The 26,119-nt window shown below is 43.6% G+C and overlaps 1 protein-coding gene across 1 annotated transcript; it reads right to left on the minus strand.

Annotated features, from left to right (window-relative positions):
• Nucleotides 1–14,287: 14,287 nt before the first annotated feature.
• On the minus strand, nucleotides 14,288–25,589 carry rdh10a (retinol dehydrogenase 10a). Its single transcript, XM_033639285.2, has 6 exons — nucleotides 25,010–25,589; nucleotides 24,376–24,611; nucleotides 18,289–18,387; nucleotides 17,037–17,182; nucleotides 15,659–15,790; nucleotides 14,288–15,560 (listed from the first exon to the last, which is right to left on the minus strand). Exons 1-6 carry the CDS (start codon nucleotides 25,437–25,439, stop codon nucleotides 15,437–15,439), a joined length of 1,167 nt encoding a protein of 388 aa, XP_033495176.1. The 5' UTR covers nucleotides 25,440–25,589; the 3' UTR covers nucleotides 14,288–15,436.
• Nucleotides 25,590–26,119: the final 530 nt, after the last annotated feature.

A 26,119-nucleotide genomic window follows, 5' to 3' on the forward strand; every position in this document is an offset into this window, starting at 1 on the left:
ACTGTGGATTCAATTGTGGAAATGAGTTTCCTCCATGGGGTGGCTGGGCTCAGCCTTAGAGATAGGGTAAGGAGCTCGACATCCAGAGGGAGCTCGGAGTAGAGCTGCTTCGATGCTCCTTCGCATTGAAAGGGGTCAGTTGAGGTGGGCATCTGATCAGGATGCCTCCTGGGCACTTCCCGTTAGAGGTGTTCTGGGCACATCCCACTGGTAGGAGGCCCTGGGGCAGACCCAGAACATGCTGGAGGGATTACATATCTCATCTGGCCTGGGAACGCCTTGGGGTCCCCCAGGAGGAGCTGGAAAGTGTTGCTGGGGAGAGGGACGTCTGGGGTGCTTTGCTTGGCCTGCTGCCCCCGCGACCCAGTTCTGGATAAGAGGATGAAAATGGATGAATGGATGGAAATTACACAAAGGTGTGCAGTACCCAATAATGTCATAATTTCCTGAAAATGTAATAACGTTTGCACTTAACCCAATATTTTTTTTTTTAATAATACCCAATGATTGAAATCAATACCAAAAAATATTATCATAAAATTAAGTGAAATCACAATCTAACTCTAACCCAACACATATCAAAGCTGCACTGGTGTAACAAGGGGTAGCTGTTACTAGATCTCTGGTTAGTAATAAATAGAAAATAAATGCATACAAACTTTCTACTTGTTAGCCTCCCAAAACTATGGCTGTGGCTCAGAGATAGAGTGGGTCGTCCACTTACCGGAAGATTGGCAGCTTGATTCCCAGCTCCTCCAGTCTGCATGTCGAAGTATCCTCGGGCAAGATACTGAACCCAAATTGCTCCTGATGGCTGCTCCGTTGGTGTTACAGTGTGTGAACAGTAACTGAGTAGCAAGTGGCACCATGTATGGTAGCCTTGGCCACCAGTGTGTGAATGGGTGACTCTGACATAGTTTAAAAGCTCTCTGAGTCAGACAAGGCAAAGGAGAAACTTTATTCAATAAGAATCATTGTTGACTCAAATGAAAACATTTCATGGAGATTGAATCAGCTGTTTTGCCTGTTTGCTATCATCTGCTATGAGGGTCCAAGGCCAGAGGGAGGTCATACGCAATAAAGCTCTCTGAGGCAAATTGTGATTTATGATATTGGGCTTTATAAATAAAATTCAATTGAGTTTAATTCTGCAGTTTCTGTCTTCTGATGGTGTTTAATCTAAGATCACTCTGGACTGATGGCTGATCCCTACACAAGGACCAGTCAGCATGGGTATGAGCAGGTTCATTTCCCATTGAAAGGTATTTTAGTTTAATGCATCCTTTGCCTGATAACTATGTACCACCTGCCATTTGTTGTACATCTAAGTCTATATAAAAGTCTATATAAAGCAGAGAGTTTACATTCCCAAACATGAAATCAATGTCGGATGTTAGTGTTGTCAGTAGGGTAGCATGATACAAACAATATAAACTCTGAAAACTAGCACATTTTACGTTTCTGAGAAAAAAAAAGGAAATAATTTTTTACATATTTACAGAATCCGTGAAATTTATTACATCATCAGTTCTGAGAAGAAAAAAAAAACTTTGAAGAGTGTTACATCGTCGGTAAAAATGTTACCACAATATCAGTCAGGACATTTTATTACATTATTGGGTTTTATTACATTTTCAATCCAGTTAAGTGCAAATTTTAGCTCTTCTAACATTTTCAGGAAATTGTGACATTATTGGGTGAAAAACAAAAAGGGAACAAAACAATAATAACAGAGAATGGAGTCATACATACCGTACAGCTTCACATATTGACCCACGTGTTCTTGCATTTCTTTATAAAGAGCATAATGAGTCATTCCAAGTCGTTATCCCAGTAACAGTTGTAGAATAAGATATAAACTCGGTCCATGCTTTACTGAACTCATCTTTTTTCCGCCTCAGGGTAAATTAGATCTTGTTTAGTTTTACATGGAACATGACATCCTTCAGCCATCTGGCATGAGAAGGGCCTATAGGATGTTTCCAGTTGAACAGGATCAGACCGCAAGCAAGTAAAGGCTGCTACATTTAAAATATTTTTATATATGTAATATTTTACACTAAATAAGGCCGTCAGAGAGGATCTGGTTAAACTACACTGCTCAAAAAGCTCAAAAATTGTCACAGTATAACATGAAGTCAGTTACACTTCAGGGATACCAATCTGTCCATTTACGAAGCACAAGTGATTGTGAATCAGTTTCAGCTGCTTTGGTGCAAATGAACGTGACAACAGGTGCAATGGAGAGGCAAAAGCAAGACGACCCCCAAAAAGGAAATGGTTTTACATGTGGTGTCCACAGACAGTTGCTCTCTCCTTATCCTTCCTGACTGATTCTTCTCTAGTTTTGTGTTCTGCTGGTGTCCTTGTCACTACTGGTAGCATGAGGCGGTACCTGCAGCCCAGTCAGGTTGCACAGGTAGTCCAGCTCCTCCAGGATGGCTCATCCATTAGTGTGGTCACAAGAAGGTTTGCCATGTCTCGCAGCAGTCTCAAGAGCATGGAGGAGATACCAGGAGACTAGCTGCTCCATGAGGAGAGCTGGACAGGGCCGTAGAAGGGCATCAACCCAGCAGCAGGACCAGTATATGCTCCTCTGTGTGAGGAGGAGGAGCAGCGCCCTGTTCTCTTCACAGATGAGAACAGGTTCACACTGAGCACGTGACAGGCATGAAAGAATCTGGAGACGCTGTGGTGAACGTTATGCTGCCTGTAACATCATCCAGCATGCATGGTTTGGTGGTGGGTCAGCGATGGTCCTGGGAGGCATATCTTTGGAGGGTCGCACAGACCTCCATGTCATAGCCAACGGTACCCTGACTGCTGTTAGGTACTGGGATGAAATCCTCAGAGCAACTGTCAGACCTTACGCTGGTGCAGTGGGTCCTGGGTTCCTCCTGGTGCAGTGGGCCCTGGGTTCCTCCTGGTGCAGTGGGTCCTGGGTTCCTCCTGGTGCAGTGGGCCCTGGGTTCCTCCTGGTGCAGTGGGCCCTGGGTTCCTCCTGGTGCAGTGGGTCCTGGGTTACTCCTGGTGCAGGACAATGCCCGAGTTTCATGTGGCCAGAGTGTGTAGGCAGTTCCTGGATGATAAAGGCATTGATGCCATTGACTGGGCCCCTCGTTCCCCTGACCTACATCCAATTGAGCACCTATGGGATGTTATGTATTGGTGCGTCCAACGTCGCCAAGTACCACCGCAGACTGTCCAGGAGCTCACTGATGCCCTGATCCAGGTCTAGGAGGAGATCCCCCAGGACACCATCCACCAACTCATTAGGAACATGCCCTGGGTTGATGATTTTGGGTTCCACTGTCTGTTGTTACGTAATTTTGCTCTCAATTATATGATGTACATCAATAAAGATTTTCAACTTGAATCATTTGTTAATCAAGATCTGATTGTGTGATTTCAGTGATTCAAACTTGAACCTCAACATGCATGCAGATAAGGGCATGACCGGGGCACTGATTTCCAGTGGGGTCCAGATTTGGGTAAATTTGAGCCAGTTTGGTTTTTATAAAGTGTGCAGCGATGAAGCACAAACTTAAATTTAAGAGCCCATGTCTGGATAAAGTTTCCTGCACCTGACACAAAGCCCTGCCTCAACTTTTAATTCTCAGAAATCACCAAGATTTTACTGAAGTGAGAGAATCTTTACAAGAAACATAAAGTACTTCTCAAATAATTATTTTGAAACATCTCAATGAGAAAGACTTCAAATTGTCCTCATAAATAACATTTATTGCAACGTTTGCCTCTTAAATGCCTATGCTACTGCATTCATTAGTCATAATGACTAATAAAATTTAATAAGCACATTACAACAAATTGGGTAGTTGTGCTCCAAAAAGAAAAGTGCACTAAAAGTTTTAATAGCGTGTTGTTATTCCAACTCTCTTCATAACACGGTATCATTTACTGCTTTATCTAACGCAGATGCATGTGGTATATGAGTTTATAAATCATCTGATGGCTCTCCGAGCGCAAGATTTATCTGCAACCCGAGCTCACCACGGTTTCTCATCTCTCAATGGTGTCATAAAGTATCCCTTATCTTAAAGAAAAAGTTTCTATAGTTTTCCTACTGTCAAAAAATCCTGTGAAAAGACCAAAACCAATAATGTGTCCTTAAAATATATTCTGCCCTATGCCCACTGATTCCTACAGAAACTTTATATTTATCTAAAAGATATAGTTTTTAAAAGGCTCAGTAATTTCCAAAAACAGCTGGAAAGTGTATTTTTTGGCAAATGTTACTTAAACCAGTAAATCGTTCAGTTATGAAAGACTATTTTGATTGAATGAATATGTGCTGATAAATATTTAGGGCAACAGGACAATGCACATGGGTGAAAAAATGTGACAAATATATGGGAAAAAAGGGGGGAAATGAAATACGAGCTTGAAAATGTGGATTTACAAAAACTCTTTAATCTTTACAGCCATTGCAACCACTGTTTGGCAAATTAAAAGACAGGGCTTAGATATGACATTTAAAAATTGATTTCACAACCACTACAGTGAAAAGATGAACCATTGTGAGTAATGTCATCTCAGCTTCTGTTGTTCTCAGTGAGCTCCCTTCTTAAAGGAATACTTCACCAACAAAATGTCCATTTGTGTATCAATCATGCCTCACAGCAAGAAGGTTCCTGATTCAAACCTGGGGTGTGGGAGCTCTTCTGTGCAAAGTTTGCATGTTCTCCCCGTGTCAGCGTGGGTTTTCTCCAGGTACTCCAGCTTCCTCCCACAGTCCAAAGACATGCAGGTTAATTGGTGACTCTAAATTGTCCGTAGCTGTGAATGTGAGTGTGAATGGTTGTCTGTCTCTATGTGTCAGCCCTGTGATAGTCTGGTGACCCCACCTTCCGCCCAGTGTCAGCTGGGATAGGCTGCAGCCCCCATGACCCCCAACAGGATAAGCGGTTACAGAAAATGAATGAATGCATGAATATCAATTACTTACTGCGTTATGCTGAATTCATGAATAAAACTTTGTTTTTCTCACATGCCTTCACAGTCAACAAAGAATCCACAAAAGGTCAACATTCTTCACAAATTTAAATGAACAGGGATCACATTTAACAATAGCAAAACTATATCAAAACATCCTTTTATAAACTGTCACAACTCGTGCAGTATAATCCAAGTCTCATTTATCCAGTCATACGCTCAGCACTTTCCAAACACATGCATTTTCACTAAAACTTTACTAAACATAAAACACAATAGAATGGTCATTTTGCAAATAATGTATTCCTTTAGGTGACATAATGGAGCTTGTGTAGCAAGTGTTTAACTACATCTTAAGTAACATAGGTCCATTTTAGCTCAGTGTCTACTAATGTCTCATGAATTACTCCCATGTTCCAAAAAATAAGATAAGATAGTCCTTTATTCGTCCCACAGTGGGGAAATTTGCAACATTACAGCAGCAGAGGGAGAGTGCAAGCAGGAGGCATCAGTAGGAAAAAATGCAAAGCAATATATAAGGGTGTAAGGTAAGTAAACAAAGTAAGCAAACAGTATAAAAACACAAAGCAACATAATATATAAGCATCAAAAAGAAGCAGAATATGATAAAGAGACAGACCGAATGGGTGATTTCACATTACTGGCCAATGGAAGTATGGATATTGCAAAAAATAAAAGCAAGAAGCTGAGTGGCAAATGTTTAATTACATCATGGTTATGACAGTATCGGCCTTGCCACTATTGTCTTAGCACAAAGAAAACGGAACCAGCAGGAGCCAATGTTGGCGCTAAGTTAGTTAGCACTTTGAGTATTGTCAACAAAATTATAATGTTTGTAATGTTAAACAGGTAGTCGCAAAACGCTAACATCAGTAATGTTATAGTGACATTTAGAATGACAAGCGTGCTAACTAACGCTAACTCCATGGAAATAATGTTAACGGTTAATGTTACAACCGAACTGTGATGGTTAGCATTCGCAAAATCTAACAATTTAACCTTACCGGGCTAATTAAGAAAATAGAAGATACGCTTTTTATTAATCTCTGTTGTCAGATACACACACATGCACAAATAGGACCTATACATGCATTAAGGGGAGAGATGTCAGGGTAGGTGCCCCGAGCAGTTGGGGGTTTGGTGCCTCGTTCAGTGCCCAGGAGACAAACTGTAACCTCTCCAGCTACCAGTCCACGTTCCATATTTTGTCCGGATTGGGACTTGAGCCAGCAACCCTCCAGTTCCCAACCCAAGTCCCTATGGACTGAGCTACTGCCGCCCCCAGTGTACAGTCCCAAGGTTAACACATCATCATCTAGCTAAGCCATTTAAGGTTATCATAGTACTACTGAAGGAGTCTTACTTTAAGGCTTGTGGACAGTCAAAAACTGACCTCATTTCATTTCCGTTTCCGAAAGGTGACAAATTTGCGCCTCTTAAAATATCCTATAGTGTCCATGTTTATTAGTGTGAAGGAACATGTCACCCACAGAGGATGACAGTACTTGTTCGGAGGATCAATTCATTGTTCATTGTTCTTAAATTGATTTTGGTCTCTCTTGGGACGTTTTGACAGTTAGAAAAATATCAGTATCGTCACACTTACCCTTTAAATCCCTCTGCAGCATGTTCAGGACAACCTGCTGGTTTACTGACAGTTTCACAGCCTCAAATATCAAATGACTTTCCGAGGATAAAGACGCTGTTTGATGTTATCCTTGACTCATGCTGTTTAAACACGGAGCCCTACAACTGAATAACTACAACTTTTGTAATGTCAGGACATCCTGTTAATTCACCGTGGAAACAAGTGTCATCCCGCAGTCAGCGAGGGAGAAACACTGTTTGTGTTTTCCAAACAGAGACTCTTAATCTTTAACTTCATGACTCTCAGCTGGGCCGATAGCACAAGGAATGATTGTGTGCACCTTATCTGTCACATGGTCATGTTGCATCATCTCAACACTTTTACTTGCTTCCCTACATGTACCTCCACCACCTGCGCTGTCGTCCAGCACCAGGCCGCCTCTGCAACGCCAAACCCCTCTCGGCTGCTCTCACCCATTAGCGAGATGAATGAGCGAACAGGACAGCGGCGGTCTAATTCAACCCCGCTGACTAATGGACTCAGCTGGCAGCTACATCTGCTAGCCATTGAGGAGCGCCAAGGCTGTTCACACACATTAGCAGCAGATCTCTATTCCAGAAGCTTGTTCAGGTAGTGGCGGACCAGCTTGGGGCCGTGTTAGACCCGAGATGAATTGCCTCACTCTGACCAGCCAATATGGGAAGTGAACCTTACTGCCCAAAATAGAACAAAATCAATGGGGCGGTGGAGCTTGTCCATGCCATGCAAAAGCAAATGCCAGAGTCATTGATTTTTCCGTCTGAATAATGTGCCATCGACCCCCTCGAAGTCCTCTAAATTAGAGCTGTATTAACAGGAGGATTAAGGAGTGAGGGGAATCCTATAGATGGTGATGAATGTCCGAGCAATGATTCAAGCCAAAATCCTAATAGTTTTCTTCCTGGGATGAGTCAAAAGCATTTTTGTGCGTGCATACATAAAGGGCTATTTCACACAATGAGGCGGTTTTGATCTACACAGAGTCCCAACAGTAGCTGGAAGTGGCTGCACTTGGTGCTGATTGCTTCTGTACACAGAGGGATTGAAACTGTCAGTACGACTCTCCCTCATATTAGAACTAATCTGCCACTGAGCAACTTTATCCAGCCCCGATTAGTCACGGCAGAGGAGCACTGTGTGCTGCTGAAACCCTGACATCTCCGTGCTTCCCTGTAATGCACTGAGGAACTCGCAGTGAGCAATCAGAGTCAGGAGGACGGGTGTATCCTCTGTCACTGACCAAGAAATCAATTTGTTGTGTGGAGAGATGAGTGTCTGCGATCACGCTGATAGATGTGTGAAGGATCACTCAACTGCCAGACTCCATTTCGGATTCAACAGCTTTAAGATTTTTTGTTCAGTGCAGCTTCAATGAAAGAAACATTTAAGGTAGATGAAGAAACCTGCTTTGTTCTAGAGATCTGGTTTCTTAACCATGATTTCTCTCTGTGGTCAGATCTTTATCAGCTCCCACAAGCCTCAAGAAAGCCCAGTTCGTGGTCATAAGACACACGCATCAATACGCATGTACAATCTTAAAGCTGTGTTGTCTGCGTTAGCGGTGTTTGAGTCCATTTTAATGAGAATTGATCTGCTGGCCGTCGGCTGTTGAGGAACAACGGTGATGCTTTGAAGATGTGGTTTGTCTGACCCAGATTTGCTTCGTTTTAGTTAAAGCCTTCAGGCCTGGGCTCATGATCTTGGTATTCCTTCAGTTTTCCGCAGGGGCAAAACCAGACACTGTAAACAGTGTTTTTTTTTTCTTCCTCACATTTAATTTATTAATTTAACTTTAATTTCATTGTTCATTCAGAGGCAGTTGTTTTCCCCAGAGTTTAGCAGACTGCACACAAACATGAAGACATATCTGGAGAAGGAATATAAATCATTTGATTTATTTTACTTCTTGGTCTAAAAATAATCCAGTTATTATTCCGATAAGAGTATTTGTAGATGTCTCTTTGTAGACGTCTGGAGGGGATCTGTAAAAATATACTGAGCAGGATTTTCCTCAAAAACAATGTATAGGGTTTGGTGCAGCTTCTGCAGTGATGCAGGCGCTGCGCCGGACTGTCATGGTGAAGAGGGAGCTGAGCTGGAAGGTGAAGCTTTCAATCTACTGGTCCATCTACATCCCAACCATCGCCTATGGTCATGAGCTCTGGGTAGTGACCGAAAGAATGAAGTTGTGGATACAAGTGGTCGAAATGAGCTTCCTCTGTGGGGTGGCTGGACTCAGCCTTACTGTACGTTCACACCAACAGCGACCAGAGCTTCCAAAACAGCAGAAGTCATTAATTTTCAATGAGAGCCCGGTGACTTGGGCGACCTGGTCGTCAGCCACGTGTCTTGGGCGACCAAAGCAACCGATGCGGCTCCGGAGGGAAGTTAAAGCTCATTTAACTTTATGGTAATGAGCTCTGACGCGGTTCAGCGACAACCAGTCGGAATGCTGACGTGCTTCAATGAAGCGGGTCCCAGAGAACAAGCCATGTAACTTTGGTTCCTGCAGCACACTTTTTCCGACAATGGATATCGAGAAGTTTATTACTTGCGTTCGCGCCCACTCAGTCCTTTATAATGTGTCGCTGTTCAGTTACAGAGACCAAAATAAAAAGAATGAGGCTTGGGACCGCGTCGCGGAGGTAGTTGGTTGGTCTGGTGAGTTTTAAAGGTTGTAATGTTGGTAACACCCACGAGAGACTTTGCCTCTTTGGAGGCTTCTGGTTTGAACATACAGTTAGAGGTAGGGTATGGAGCTCCAGAGGGAGCTCGGAGTAGAGCCGCTGCTCCTTCAAGTCAAAATGGGTCAGTTGAGGTGGTTCGGGCATCTGATCAGGATCCTTCTGGGCGTCTTCTGTTAGAAGTGTTCTGGGCACATTCCACTGGTAGGAGGCCCCGGGGCAGACCCAGAACACGCTGGAGGGATTACATATCTCACCTGGCCTGGGAACACCTTGGGGACCCCCAGGAGGAGCTGGAAAGCGTTACTGAGGAGAGGGACGTCTGGGGTGCTTTGCTTGGCCTGCAGCTCCTGCGAACCAGCCCTGGATGAGCAGATGAAAATGGATGGATGGACAATGTGTAAACTCATCAGTGTTCAGGAAGTTTATGGGCATGTACCCCCACAGTGCCCAGGTGAGGTTGAGGCTTTATAAAAAGGTAGCAACCAGGAGCCAGACTGTAATGAGAATGGATCTGGGGTTGGCTTTTATTTTCACCTTTGCTGGTGAGCGAGTTTACATACAGTAACTGACAATCCTGCATATTATACCTTTAAGAATACCAAGTCTAAAACTAGATTACATGCTCCTCTATGGGCGAGAAAACCCTCCAAAATGTGTCACAAATGCATTTTCATTAAGCTTCAAAAAAGTTGTTTTTATCCCAAGCTGAGGTCACTAAAATCCCCAAGTTTTCTAAAAAATACCAAGGACGTGACCTCAAAGGCAGCCATGCACAAACAACTCAGCAGTTTGAGCATGTGTGTCCAAATCTAGCTCATGACATCCTAATGTGATGCTGACACCAATTAGGAAATTGTGCTTTTCTTCTTGCGTTCCCTTTGGGGAAGTAAAAGGTCAGGGTCAGCTACATAACCAGGAGGAGAAATGGTAGGAATTTAATTGTTGTTGCTCTGAGAAGTCTCTGCAGGGCTGACAGGAACCAAACTGGGTTTTAACTCTGTAGCAGTGGTGAGTGTGTTTGCCAACCTGTGGGCTACTGTGGTATTTTTATTATGTATTAAGTTGAATAAACCACTTGTGACCCACTGCTAACCTTTTGTATATCCTCCTTCCTTTTTAACTGATTCATAGCATGACCTGTCACTTTTTGGGACTCTTGGCTAAGCCTGTCTCGTGCTGTACGTACAGTAGATTTACTCAGAAAGGCTGACGGCTCTCTGCCCTCTTTAGGCAACACCCATATCTAAAGGCTGCCTGACTCACAGTGTGGTACAATGTGGGAGGACAGTGATACCGATACCAGTCAAAAGAGTAGTCACAAAGAGGAGAAAAGGCTGGGTGGATGCCATGTTAACAAATTCAGTTCACCAGTACTGCAGAAGATCCTCTTTCCTGTCACTTACTGTGGTGATTCACAGAATGCAGAATAACAAACAGCCACTGCTCCAAAGTGACTCTGATTGTAAGGGAAAGCGTGGGTGGGAAGACACTGACAGTAAGGAGAAGAGTTTCCCCCTATCATTTTCAAGTTGTTTTTCTTTCCTGTGAATTCAGGTTGACATTTCCCATTTTGTCTTTCCTCACTTAAAGGTCCAGTGTGTGGGACTCCGAGTGATGTAATGACAGAAATGGAATATAATATGATGTTTTCTTTAATCACCCGAAAATAAGAATCGCTGTGTTTTCCTTACTTTAAAATTAGTCATTTATGTCTACATAAGGAGCGAGTCCTTGGCTGAATCCAAATGTCCAGACTTCATCACATTTACAGACTCGCAGACTTTGCGGGGACACGTTCCCGGAAGTCCAGGAGTGCTGATGTCCAAATCCACAAGTCATCCAGTCCACAAGGGGCCCCAAGCGGACTCTCTGCAGACTTCCAGAGAGTCCGCTTGGGGTGCAGACATCACTGATTTAATAACCCACAATTCATTGCAATACGGACATGATGCTGTTGGTTTTTAAATTGCCCAAAAATAACTTAAGAATGTGTAAAATAGTTATTGATAGTTAGGCCTTTTAAAATGCTACTTGAATTACATAGGCCAGAAATAATATTCAGCCACATCATGATACAGAGATATGTTGTGCGTAGAGGGAATTAAAATGCATTTAATTATTACGGCCTATCAGGCTGTGCAGTGTAGGCTAAAATTGTCTGAAAAACAACAACAAAAGGTCTGCTAATGTCAGTAATGCTCAATTTATTGAGTTATAGTCCTGCTCTTATTCACAAACATTTCTGTTTTTTAACATGTGTAGCCTGTATGTTATATAGAGATCTATGAATACATTTTTGTTCAGTCACAAAAAAGGCTATGCAGAGGATTTATATCTTGTTATCAGCAGGAACAGATGAGAAGGAACTAGTCATCAGCTTATATGACGTATATATGAATACGACAGCAGTGATAGTTGAACGTTTCCACAGCAACAAGTAAAACAGTCTGGAGGGCTGTCTATCAGCCGCTTGCAGTCTCTGCCCTCGCAGACTTTACGTGATGACAGTAACTACGCCACACTCAGTCCTCGAGTCCAGAGGGTGGACATCTGGATTCAGCTCTTGTCTATGCAGATTGCCATGTTCATTCCCCATGTTTCTACAGTAGCCTAGAAGGGACAAACCAAACACTGGCTTTAGATAGAGCTATTCGGATATTCTCGTTTCTGCATTGGCCACCGTAGTTAGTAGGGGCGGGGAAAAAATCGATACAGCATAGTATCACGATGTTTTTGTGTGGCAATAACGATTTTTTTTTTTTTTTGCTATATAAATTGATGTAAGACAAGTCCCGACTCTGAACACTAGTCAAAGCTAAAAACGCTGCCTACTGCGCCCTGTCATGACTGCAAGCTTATTTTTAAACTCAGTTTTAAATTCTACTATTAAATGGAAAAACCTCTGTCCCTCCGTCTGTCATCATCCGTTTTCCTTCTCACTGCTTTGACCTATTTCTCTGAACTTGCACATAGGCTTTCATCTTGGTCATGTGCAGACAGCTACAATGCCGTTTTTGCATTTTTCCCACATTTCTACTGCTTATATTCGCGTTTCCACTACCCATTCATACTGTGAGCACCATTAGCAGCGCAAGCTGCGCATGCGCGGAGACCACTTGGGACATGCAATTTCAAGCACCAACACTTGCTGAAGACTAAGGTAATTATTTTACTGAACGAACGCACGTCTGTGTCTGTGTGTGCGAGCCAGCCATTACGTATTTTCACTTTACTGACATTAGCCTACAAACATTACAAACTAAAGATTACGCTGTGCACTTTGCACTGTTTCTTTCATTCTTTTCTCCATGTTGCGTGTGTATGTGCCTCCGTGCCATCAGCCAAAACTATGCTCCACGTATTTTGCCATAAAGCATGTTTCTAAATACAGTGTGCATTGTTTGTCTTACATTAATATTTATTACACAGTGCATTTACAGTGCTCTGATTTTGCATCTCCTCTAATATACTATTTTTGATTTCTTATTCTTCTATACATAACACATCCCCGGGTATGGACTAGTCATTATAAAGAATCTTTTTATCTTTGCACCTCTTGTCTGCACTTTTTTCTATTTTAAATGGTGATTTTTTTCATTATGAATCGCTTAGAAATTAATTTTACCTTTAATACCTTTTGTTCACTTTACTCTTTTCTGTATCCTTTATTATCTTTTATATCTTATTGCTCTGTAAACTTTGAATTGACCTTGTGTATAAAATGTGCTTTACAAATAAAGCTGATGTGCCTAAATTATTAATATTACAAACAAAAATTAAATTTTAGGTAGCCTACTAGAACAATATAATTAATTGCTTTTTCAGTCTACATTACATTTTGCTGTTGACAAAGTTTTCCTTTGGGGACATTATTTACTGTTTTAAAAAGGTAATAAATCACAATATATTGCAGTATATTTTATCGCAATACTCAGCATATTGGAACATTTTTAAATTCACAATAGTATTGTATAGTGACTTCTGTATTGTGATATCAAAACGTGGATCCTCTGTTGATGCTCACCCCGAGTAGTTAGCAGCCCCTCCATGAAACTACTTTATTCATTGTTTTTACCAATTTAAATCAACAGGTCTGTTTGTTTTGCAGGAGAAGAGACCTCTGGAGATGATTTGACTCATGGTAAAAATCTCCTGAACAATGAACACTGAAGGAATTCTAACCAGGAGATGTTGTGGCTGATTGCAATCTGCAGTCCTCGCTGCTAAATCCCCCTAAATCTTCCTTTAATCTTTATTTAATCCTTCCAACGAGCAGGTAATAACAAGACACCATTTAATAATCTAAATCACTTTTATTAATTTAAGTTAGGTAGAGACACTAAACATTGGAACCACATTTGCTCTGCTATGGAGCGGTCTTCAGAAAAATTACAAAAAAAAAGAGGCTTATGTCATACTGTCAAAAAAAAAATGGCAAAAATTAAGAGGTAGAGAATTTAGGCCCATCGCTGTGACTGGAGGGATGATGCCTATTGGAATGTAGTTGAAATTCAAAAACTCTTGTCGTCCCAAAAGGTATATAAAATATTCATACATCAAATATGGTGGAGACAGTCATTTTGGGATACTGGGGTATTCACAACATTTAAACATTTACATTTCACTTTAACTGGACACGGTGGACAATGGACAGGAGAGTTAAAGTGTTACTTTGGAAAGAATAATGGAAAGCTAGTGTCTTTAATACATTTCCCTCGACCACACGTTAGTGTTGGGACAGCCTGGAGTTACAGCCTATGTCGGGTTATCTTTTTAACAAATAATATTGGTAACAGATAAATTTACAATATAAACACCACAGATCTTGAAAATAAAGACAAATGAGAGAAATACAAATTTATTTTCTCTCCGTTTCTCCCAAAGCAGTACATTCTGAATGTGTCACACATGCTAGTCAGGGGTGTGGTGATCGATATATCGACTCAGTGATCGACGATCTAATATCATCGACGCAAAAGGAAACCATCGATACATATGGTCATCTTTAAGATATGCCTTTATTTTGAAATCGTCATGGCACGTCTGTGTTACCATTTCCATCCAAGCACACCTCCTTCCCAAACATTCAAACAGTGCTAGCAGCCTAGCGCCAGGCCGACCATAGCAAGCAGCCAAGAAAAAGACAATGAGGATATTTACTGGTATCGTTTCATGTCAATCGCAGGCCCCTGAATTGACTCCAAATCAGATTGTGGCAGACTGTATGATATCAGCAAACATCGTATCGTCAGAAGAACTGATCTAATATCGCGATTTCCACCCCTAATGCTAGTTAAACCCATCGACGCCTTCACCCACTTTTCATTTGAGAGGTTCGTCAACACAGACCTGAAATAACAGGACCATCAAAGGGACAATGTTGAGTCCCGTCACACTGGAAACTCCTGTGAAGATTTGTCAGCCACAATCTGGCCTTTGAATTTGGAACGCTTAGACTTCATTATCAACACATATGCTACATGTCTGGAACTTAAGTATTTAGCAACAACTGAATATGGTAAACTGTATCGTGACTTTATCTTGTTGTTGTTTTTTTAATGGCACAAGTTATAATTAGAGCTGCAAACCAATTTTCCTGACTGCCTGAAAAAAAGAGCCTCAGCGTGGGGAGATGTTGGGTCGTCTGAAATGCTGCGTTGAACCTTCCTACACGGAGAATGCTGGCAGTGTAGAGAAAAAATCTGAAATTACAGTGCATGTCTACAAAAATAAAATAAAAGTGAAAAACAAAATCTTTTACTGTCTGTACAGTAACATACTGTATATTTCCACAATGACACTAGATAAGGCTGGTGACTACATTACGTAAATAGTTAATTATAGGATAGCTTTTCTGTATGATTTCAAAAACTAGTGACACAGTATATAGATGTTGGTTTCTTTAAACAAACTTAAAAAAAAAAAAAGACAAAACAAAGTCAAATAAATCCTTTGTGTAGTACACAGCTTTCTTTGTTCCAGAGGAACAATATGGTAAACCTTTGCATTTGCTCAATGCAAGTGCACCAGTCTAGATTCAGTCTTTTCTTCTTTCCTTCCTTCTGTCTTCCCCATTTTTCATCCTCAGTGGTTGTTTCCTCATGCTTGCAGGTTTATGTGCCTCTGTTCATGTTACAAACAGCGCCCCCTAGATCCCGTTCTTCGCCTCGTTGTTGTTCATGGCCTCCTTTCTCTGAGCTAGGAAGGGGTACATGCACTTGTCGGCGCCTAGGAACCGGTACATGCACACGATGGCCTCGAAGGGCAGGATGCTGCGGAGACGGGACGGAGATTAGATTAGTTACACGAAATATGGAGTGATGAGGGAGGGGGAAGACTGAAATTAGGGGATGTGTAGGAGGCTGCTCACCTTTTCATGAAGTTGACCATATAGACGATGCGAGGTGTACAGATCATGGGCTGGTCAGTGAGGATGGCCCTCATGGCCTGTTTCACACAGAACTCTGGCTTCAGCGGAGGCAGGAAGGGCTCGATCTCCTTCCTGAACAGAAAGAAAAACATCAGTTATTTACAGGCCCGAAATTCAGAGAACTTAAAATCTAATTTGCTTCAAACTGGCAAAAACAGATTTTAAATTTCTGAGGAACATTCTTTAACTTTTAAGTGAATTATGTTTGATTGAAAACATTGAGGAAGTAGACCGACACTGGCGTTCACTGTTTTAGTCCATGGGTTAAGTGTTACCAAATCACTGTTTTCCAAGTCACAAGTTACAAAACAAGTCTTTACACTCAAGTCCCAAGTCTGACACTTATCGTTTCAAGTCCTTAACAAGTCGTAATGTGATCTGCACTGATTATAATGCCACTGTAACAAAGTAACAACACATTAAATTAAGAAAAATTATGATTGCTTTTTCATTTTTTTTTTTAGTTTTTTAGAAGTTGTGGTGTCTCCGTCTGTAATTTTCAACCCGCACACTTTGCATACATTTTCTTTTTTTTCCAGCTGGGGCTCAGTAATGTAACTTTAGTTCAGCATGGTTCGCTCCTGCAACTGGACTGGATTCATGCAAATTGGTTCAAACAAAGTGGATCTTGGGAATTAAGTTTCAACTTGCTGGGAATGAACAGCGTTAATGTTAGTTGATTTCGTAAAATAGCTGATTTGTGGCAAACTTTTTAAATACCACACTTAAATCTTTGAGCTTTTGGGAAGGTATCAAGTTTTCTCAAGTGAAAAGGCTCACGTCCAAGTGAAGTTACAAGTTATTGGTGGTAAAATCCAAGTGGAGTTTCAGATCATTTTTGATTTTGTCAAGTTGAGTCTTACACCATCAAATTTGTGACTTGAGTCCACAGCTCTGAGAGATGCTGGTTTACGAGGTTGTAACCACTTGTTGTATACAGCAATAGTGATTGCTCCAAAGCGGAGGGCCAGTAAAGCCAGAGAACATGCCACCTGCTGACTGTAACCATCAAACAAAGTGAGGACTATTACAGCAGCAGAAGGGGGGAGTTAGCCCAGGTGCACCTGTTGGTGAGGGTTTTCCCCTGGGAAAGTCTTTGTCTAAGCCGAGCGCTGACCAATGGCATGCGAGTGACTTTATAATATCTCTGTAACACAACAAAAACCATCAGCTGCTGCTTTGAACTTCAAAACGGTGTCTGTGGGGCGATTTTATAAAGTGAAAATTAGAGATGACAAACTCGGCCCAGGTGCAAGAAAGCTTTAAAAGAACACACAAACAAACACATTAACATTGTCCGGTGTGTGTTGACGCTCACCTTATCCTGCAGCCTTTGAACATTCCCGTGTCGACCAGGTAAGGGCACACCAGAGTCATGTTGATGCCATCCTTCTCTGAGGCCTTCAGCTCATGGCTCAGTGACTCGTGGAACCCAATGGCACCGAACTTACTGGCACAGTAATCCTGAGGGAATAAATAGAGAACAGGTTAGCCCTGTAAAACTCTGCCCCTGCCCGCGCCGAGGGACCACAGACAACATTATCAAACATGCCCCATGGGCACAGAGGTCTCTCCTTGCTGTTAATGATACAGCCACAAAAACCTGAGCGAGCTTGTTCGCTGCTCTACGGTTTCATTAGCATTCTTCTCCAGTGCATCAGGAGACTGCTCGGCTTGGCGGGAAGGTTTTGATGTGGTTCGCCGTGGAAATAATCTTGTTTAAAAAAAAAAAAGGCTTGGGCAAACACAGATGCATGTCGATAAACACGGGAAGGATAAAGAGATTTGGCTGTGCCCACATGACAGGCGGGGGCTTTGGTTCCCTGAAATTAATGTGCACGTCTGAAATCACATTCAAGGCAATTCCAGGAAGCATAAGAGCTTAACAAAACCTGACTAAACTCCAGTCTCTTTGAAGGGGGACTTAATCATTATGGATGAATGCTTGTACAACAAAAGCAAACGTGCAGCTATAAAAACAAAGGCAAGCGTAGTAGTAGTCCCTGCGGACCTTCTGAAAATGACACCGTTCTCAGTCAGGGGAATAAATTAGGACTCTGTTCTCCGAAATATCAAAATGAAACCTTCTAGGAGGGCAACAAATGTGCTCTCTCTATGCTTATGGAGACAAATGACTCCACTTAATATTTTAATATACATTAAAAGAACAAAAGGAACTGAGGGAGAAAGAAAACTATAGGAAGGAAAACCAAAACCTTATCCATTGAAAGCTGCTGTGAGTTGAATACTGAGTGAGCACCAAGTTGTTCACAAAGCAGTGATGAAGATGTCTCTGTCCCTTGGGGAGCTGTCAGCTCATTCTGGCCCTGGGGCCAGAGCCCAATAGGGGCCCCACACCCCCACTGCTGCAGATAGAGGAATCTATAAGAGGCTCCCCAATGCTCATCTGTGTCCCTTAATTTAACGGGTGGAGGGACAACTAGAGAAAGGGGGCCTAACCTCCCCCAGCGCAGTGTGCTAGCTGGCACGCTGAGGGCTTTGGAGAAAAGCACTGGTTTTGGATGGTGGGAACGATGGGATGTGTATGTGTTGTTGTGTATGATACTAACCTCCACTCCAGCTGTGCTGAATAAACCCAGGGAGCTGGCAACCGTCACAATGTGACCATGATTCAGCTCCAGCATCTTGGGGAGAAATGCCTTGGTGGTCTGGGGGAAGGACAGAAGAGACAGAAGGGCAAAGGGAAAAAAAAGAGGAAGGTTAGTTCACTTGTGCAGTTTGTCTGTGCCAAAGCCCTTTGATCCTCTCTGTCCCCCTCTTCTTCCCCCTCTCCATCTGTTTCCCCCTCTTCTCCATGGTGATACAGAGAGAGGCGTCTGAATGAGAATTCATAACACGCACAAAAAAAAGAAGAATCAGACAGAGCGCTGGAGGTGCAGCGTTTTAAAGTATGAAAATAAAAACTTGAGTTGAAAGGTGTGAATTAGATGTTGAAGGAAGAGATGGATGAGGGTTTTCCCTCTTCAGGTATTCACTGTACAAACAGGTATGTGGTGTGTGTGTGTGTGTGCGCCGCCGTACAATCTGTTCTTTTCCCACACAGATCTGGTGCCTGTCGTTGGGCCCGGCTCTAAAGACTTGGTGACAACACCAATCATAGGCCTCCGTTCACTCAACAACAATACAATTCAGCCTCTCGTCTACCCGCACAGCCTCGCGCCCTGCCCGAGCAGCAGTCAGCAGAACAATCGGCAGCGAGATGAGCTCCGAGATGAAAGGAGTTTCACCAGAGTGCCACGTGAGAGCCTTGAGTGGTTTCACCGGCCGGTCCGATGAGAGTTAGTGAGGTGGTGAGAAGAGCAACCCCGCGGTGGAGATTCAGAGGGAGTTAGCGGTTGATTAAGCTATGGATCCATCCCTCATTCTGCTCGTCTGCTGACTCTGGGCTCAGCATGAGCCAATCAGCAGGTGTGACATGTGACGGCAATGACAGGAACCCAGGAACTGACCAATCACTCTCTCGCTAGGAGGTCTACAAACAACCAGCAGGCCTTTTGTTGTCGGCACTGCTACATCTATTCTAGTCAGATGTGTGCTGCCATGGTGAGGAAGAAAGAAATGTCACTGAGGACACCTTTACACAATAGTGCAGAAACAGTCAGTCCATAAATTGATTAATCCTCTGCCTATGCACTTTGATCAATACCAATTTTGACAAGTAAAATACCCAACTCCTCCTGGCTACACTTTGAACTGTAAAATCTAAAATGTGGGGTTTTTGTGAGCAATTTTAAGACATCACTTTCAGCTGTAGTAAACTGGGGTGAGCATTTGTTATTCCTTTTGACAGTTTCATTCCTTGCCTCCAATAATCCTGTGGTCATATAACTGAAGGGTAACAGTTTCATTGGTTGGTACAGTACGTAAGCCCGGCCAAAGAAATGATTCAGCCTCCTTTGTGAACATTTTCTGGAGGGGAGCACAGAGCCAGAGAGCGCATGGTACCAGGTAGTACAGCCATGAAACCACTGGCAGGGGAGGAAGAGCCTCATTAAAACTGCAACCAGAGATTAACTGCATCGGACCTACTGACTTCTAGTGTAACCTCAGCAAGGCTTTACATCTGTAGGTCTCCTTGTTTTGTGCTGCAAATAAAACAGCAAGGAGTAAGTCAGATCTACGCAGAGGAAAGCTGGGTTAAGGAGGATGACTTCACCGGTTTATTCTAAAGCAAGGTACAATATAACTGATCTGACTTAGCTCCAAACATCTGCACTTTTTCCAGGCATAAATTTTTTGCCGCATTATTCAACTCATCAAATGATGAGGCCCGAAAAGAGGGAGCGAGAGAACATGAGGCCTGGGCAAAAGCTGAGAAAGGCCTCTGCGAGCCAGAATGGCAGTGAATGAGGGAGAGAGTTGCGTGCAAATGAAGCATTAACTTAAGATATGCCCATACCTGACTTGAGCCAAGGTTTCCCACTCCCACAGCAACTTTCAGAGAGCGGGGAATGACTTGATCTGGCACAGCGCTCTCCGACTAAAGCCAACACTCCGATACAACTGGGTGATTTTGCTGAGTGGTCTGAAAATAACTGGAACTGATGGAGGAAAGGCTGATTCCCTCAGCGGGAGGACGGGGCCGAACGTGAACAAACGTCCCGTCTCTCTCCCACCCTCCCGTGATGTCCTGCTTCTCATGGCAGCTCTGGCATGTGGGTATGACCCCCGTTGACCTCTCAGACACAAAATGTGTGAAGGCAACCAGGGGCTCGTGTCTTACATCAGAGCGGCCGTAATTGGGTCTCAACGCTCCCTTGTTCCGCTAAATTACCCGCTGACACAGTCGGGCCTCCTTGGCCTATGTGGGGGTGCCTTGCCTGCTGCACCCCCTAATTGGTGCGTGCCCCCAGGAGCATTTAAGCCACACAAAGCTTCTTGCAGCTGGGGTGTCAGGCTGCATTAGTGCTAGCGCCTGACCAACAGGAATATGAACAAAATATTGGCCTTTGCGTCGGACCAGATGGCCATTTAATTGGGCTGACTTTCCCTGGACGACAGAATGAAGGAGAGGGAGAAAAATCCCTGAGTTCAAGAGCTCGTCTGATCCTACAACAGATCGTGGAATTTGAGTGGGTTGGGTTTACAGGTCGTCAGGGATGATGGATACAGATTGGTCGTGTTGTGGCGGCCGTGCTAGTCAGTGAGCCTCTGCTACAGTTGACTAAACCTCAACCCCCCTGTTGGGTGGACAGCTGGAATCCAATTTACCTGGAAAGCAACCACATCGATGGTGTTTATGGGGCACTGACATGACGTACTTTCTTACCAAGAGTCCCAGCAACCACTTAAATATGTCACCAAAAAAATCTGTGTAACTCAAGAGTGCAAATGCTTTTCCTAAACTGGATTGTGTATTATGTAATCTGTTGTCCCTGACTGTTTTTGACATGCTTCTAAAATTTCTGTAACCTAGTAGAAAAGGAGATTTTAATCTTAAGTGACGTCCTAAATTGCCTAAATTTTCATATCCAGATGGATTTGTTGACCCGTCTTTCTTCTTACCCTCCTCATCCCATGCCTTGTGATGTGAACAGGTACATGCTCAGGGACAGACTCTACATGAGAGTACTCAGGACAAGCTCCAGTAAGGGGTACAGGTGCACCAGGCTCGAGGAGGGGCCCATATAAAACCAGTCAAGTAGGACCCTTCTGCCTGGCTGCCTCCTTTCTCTGGCTACAGCAGGAATGCGGCCTGCAGAACTTGGCTCCTGTCGCCTGGCAGCTTGTCAAGCTGATCCACAGACAAGAAACCAATTGTCAGATAAAGTGGGTCAGCAGCAGCTTACCATTACCCTCTCGCCTCGCCTGTGGATGGGAAGGCACTGCCTTCCTTCCTCTTTTCTTTCCTCTGCTCTTTTCCCGCCATGTCGCTGTCAAGTGCTCGGCGCTTTCATGTAATTGCACAAGAGCGGTAGGATTTCCATGTGAGGGGAGTTGCTGCTTATTGTTCATGAACCACCTGTTGGATAACCAGCTCAAGATGCGGAGGATGATTTCCTTTCATGTCATTCCACCAGACACACACTAATCCTCAAACACAAACTCCGGTGACATTAAGTGAGAGGGCTGCACATTCCCCGTGTCCGCATGACTAAAAACTGAGGCTCGAACATCACAAATCGCCAGCTGGACTAATCAAAGCATCATCAAACAAATTAAATGTTATGACCCCCTGCCTAATAAAAACCTGAAAGGACTGAGGGACTGAATCATAGCTGTTTGTCTGTGTGTGTGTGTGTGTGTGTGTGTGGCAGGGCCGGATGAACAGAGTTGGCCTCCGTGACTGCCATGCAGCTGCACCCACTGCCTCCAAATCAGGTTGGGAGGAGTCAGAGGGGCCTGTACGAGGAGGACAGAAGAAGTGTGGGGTCTGAGCTGGCTGGTCTGGCACACACACACACACACACACACAGCTATTACCATCCTTTTCCTGCTCATGTCTCCATCCCTGCCTTATTCCCACTACACTGTCCAACAAATGAAAACAAAATACAAATATTTCTTCATCTGACCTCTGGCCTTCCTTTTGCTTATTTTACACTCTGCGGTGCAGTTTGGACGCAGGGAGAGCCGTGAACCTGCTGTCATGTTGTTCTTGAGAAACTGGGTGGGTAAATTTCAGTAACTGGCCAGGATTAATGGAGGGAGGCTGAGAAGTTTTGGGGGTTGACATCGCTTCTCTGATGTCTCCCTGAGTGGCCAAACTCATTATGATGTTTTGCCAAATAGTGACGCTTGACAAGCTGAATAAGAACACTCCTCATGAAGAATGCACCCCAGACTCTCAGTGTTCACTGCTGAAGCTTAAAAATAAGTCATGACAAAAGGTGGAGCAAGAAAACCCTCTGTGCCTGTGTAAATTAAAATGACAAAAGCCGAGTGGCCCTTTGATTTAATCTAAAACTTTGTCTTTGGAAAAGACAAACTCGTCTTTTGTAAGAGCCCTTCAGTGTCAGTTCTATAAAACTCATTGAAGGCATGAACCTAAATAAACAAGGCTTAAAATCCATTTCAAACTTTGTATGACTAGACCCCAAACTGAGGGTATTGTTGAATCATAAACCACAATTAAGCCATTTTAAAAGCCTGTTGTTCAAAAAGGAAAAACTTAATCAAAGGTTTGTGTAATGTACCACCAGAATACATTCAGTAACTGTACTGTGTTTGTGTAAGAAAGGAAAGTGGACGGCTCCCTGTTAGTCTAAGCTCTATTCATCTAGCTTGTGTCTTTAATGAACCACATCCTCCATTCTGGCTGTCGCCATTCATTAAGTCCGTCTTTCATCTGCCACCCCCCACCCCTAAAGAAACCACGCTCTCCACAGAATATGGGAGAACACAAACACAGACCCCTATTAAAAATCCCAAATCTGCCACCCAACCACTGGATCCTGACTCCAAATCCTGGATGTAAAGGGGATGTGGACGTAGCCAGCAGAGAGGCACATGAATGGCTGAATGGAGCATCCATTAAGGAGGAAATACACAACCTGTCTGACTGACAACACAAGAGATTTTCATGCTCAATTAGGGAGCTTCAAATCACTGTGGTTTCATGGTATCATTGAGAATGCAGTCCTGCGTAAAAAGAAGAGCCGGCAGCCAAAGTCTCAAAATGAGCATCATCCGCCTCGCCGGACACGTTGCTCGATATATCGTGACAAATACAATCAAAGATGAAATGGTCAATTCAGAGCTACGGCACCAGGCAGAGGACACATTCACAATCCTTGCATTTTACCCTACAGCAGGCCTTTAAACCAATTTGTGCACAGCCACTACAATTGTCCCACAGGTGGCCGTAGCCAAGCAATGCAATTATTTATCAGTCCTGATTGGAGGAGAGGGGCTTAAATGCTAAACACTCAACTCTTATTACCATCAGCAATAGATTTCTAATTACCAGGCTGAAACCATTGTCTTTCCACACCCCAAACACACACACACACACACACACACACATATAGAAAAGCTATAATAGCACCTGGCCTGTTCAACACTGCAGCTTATGCTTAACTAAAGTGCAACATATTCACTACATCAAGTCCATGTAGCCTCTCAGATAAGTATTCACACTGAAAAAGGCTCGAGGAACGGAGCCAGAGTAAAATCTGATACACAACAAATCACTGCCTGCCAACAAAATGTGGTGAGCTGATCCAACACAGATCCAACCCACGTACAGAACCCCCTGCTTCCATCACGCAAGTCAGATTTGTGCAGATTTGTGCAGCTCTGCGCTGCAAAGGGAAGAAGAAGGAAGGGCTGACATACCACGGGGATCATCACTGACTGGGGGCTGCCAGAGAGCGGCGAAGGCGAGACTTAAGAAGCCAAACCCGTGACTTTCCTCTGGCAGAATGAGACTAAGCGGAGCTGAAATTTGAACATGTAACGCAACTATTTATGGTCATGCTCTCTCGATCCTGGGAGGCACACGGACACACACCTTTTGATTCTCGAGTTTGGCACACAGAAGGATAAGATCATGAACAGGGATGCAAGTCAGACTGGAAACATTCCTGAGGACCTGGCATCGCAGTAAACACATTTGATAACACTGTGCTCATGGAAACAGAGGCAGATAATCCTAACATCCACATACAAGTTGGCATGCTTGTGCCTCAACTCACCCAGAAGTGGGCATGGCAGTTGACCACCATGGTGCGCTCAATCAGCTCATCGGGGCACTCCAGAAGGTGATGGCCGGAGACGACGCCGGCGTTGTTGATCAGTATGTCTACCTCTCCCACCTCTCGACGCACCTTCTCAGCTGTGGAATACACACTCTCCCGCTTTCCCACGTCACACACATAGGTGTAGACCTGCGGCTGGAAAGGGGGGACCTCCTCTACCCCTCCAACAGGTCCTGTAGAGGGAAGGAGATATGATCAATGAGAAAGTTTGCTCAGCAGGCTGATGTAGCCAGTTATTGTAAATAATAAATCAGAATTATTGAGTGAAATTAGATGGCAAGCATTTAAAATCAGTGGTAATTTGTTAATCTGCAGGGAGTGTGATGTGGGCTGTGTTAAGAGTCACTTTTCAGTTGAGTGTTGCAGACTTTTGGCAGATAAGAGCAACTATTTAGGAGTTTAAAAATCTGAGGTTGTGTGCACATATGTCCACATATCTTGCCATGTGAAACATTTCAGCTGCCTACAATAATAGTGTAACTCCTTGAAATATAATTTGCCACAGACGATTTCGCTGACCGTGCGTAAAAACAGATGTCATCCTAATTGCTGCAAAAGCAAACAGACTTACCGTCTTTGGTTATGGGAGTGTCCAGCTCATGGTATATCTGCCGCACCATCTCCGCCGTTTCCTCATTGCTTTGGCTGTTTATGTCCCATAACACCAGTATCGCTCGTCTCCGGGCGAACTCCTTGGCGAAGAGCCGCCCGAGGCCGCTTCCAGCCCCGGTGATCACGCACACCTGTCCCGCCACGCTCTTCTCCTTGGGCCGCACCACCCATTTCGCCCCGGCTGTTACAAAAGCCCAGAGCACCTTCAAAATGACCACGAAGAACTCCGCGATTATGATCATCATCTTTACCAAGCTTTTGAAAATCAATTCAAACAAGCGGCGGAAGAAGCGCAGGGGTTTCCACTCTTGAAACCTGTTTGCAGCAGAAAGGCAGGGACGCACCGACAAACTTGGACCACAGTGCAGGTGAAAGGAAAACGCTGACATGCACAGACGTGGCCGAGGAAAAAAAAAAACACAAAAAGCACCCCGACTTGTGCGTGAAAGGAGAGTTGAGATGCGGCTCAATCAGAGTCCAGTTGCCACTACAGCGCGCACAGTTGCAGTGACTTACGAGCAGCTACCACGGACTGTGCCTCCCACTTCCTCTGCTGCTCCTCCACTCATCTCATCCTCACTCGCATCTCACTCGCTATTTATTCAGTCCTCCCATCAATGCTGGGCCCAATAGGACTGAGACTTGAGCGCCTGTCAGGATGAAGCGCCAGGTCCATACATTACACCCAGAGGTGATGTAACCTCAAAGATTTTACCCAGCACTAATCTGTTGCAATGTTTCCACCATGTACTCATATCCTAAATGAAGATTAGAGAATAAACTGTCATACCCTTTAAAAGCCAGTGATTTTTAATCCATCTTTTGGCTTTTATCATATTTAAAACAGTCATTTATAATTAAAAATATGGCTTTAGAAGGCAGCTGCACAAAGAAGCATGTCTTGATGTATTCCACGTTGCTTTAATCTGATTTTAATAAGCAACAAAATCAGAATAAGGATATCAGGAACACGTAAATATACTGATAACTTGTTTTCCCACCATGAAATGCAGCCACACATCAGCTCCTCCAGGTCAATGTCCGTCCATACATGGAGCATTAAAAACCA

The sequence above is a fragment of the Epinephelus lanceolatus genome, chromosome 20 (genome assembly GCF_041903045.1).
Source record: "Epinephelus lanceolatus isolate andai-2023 chromosome 20, ASM4190304v1, whole genome shotgun sequence".
Lineage (NCBI taxonomy): Eukaryota > Metazoa > Chordata > Actinopteri > Perciformes > Serranidae > Epinephelus > Epinephelus lanceolatus.

Excerpts from the sequence above, each read along its gene's own strand:
- rdh10a (XM_033639285.2), bottom strand. The coding sequence starts at position 25,439 with ATGTCAGCGTTTTCCTTTCACCTGCACTGTGGTCCAAGTTTGTCGGTG. Across the intron at positions 18,388-24,375 it reads ACTGCCATGCCCACTTCTGG|ACCACCAAGGCATTTCTCCC; the intron begins GTGAGTTGAGGC and ends TCCTTCCCCCAG. Across the intron at positions 15,791-17,036 it reads TTCAAAGGCTGCAGGATAAG|GAAGGAGATCGAGCCCTTCC; the intron begins GTGAGCGTCAAC and ends CTTTCTGTTCAG.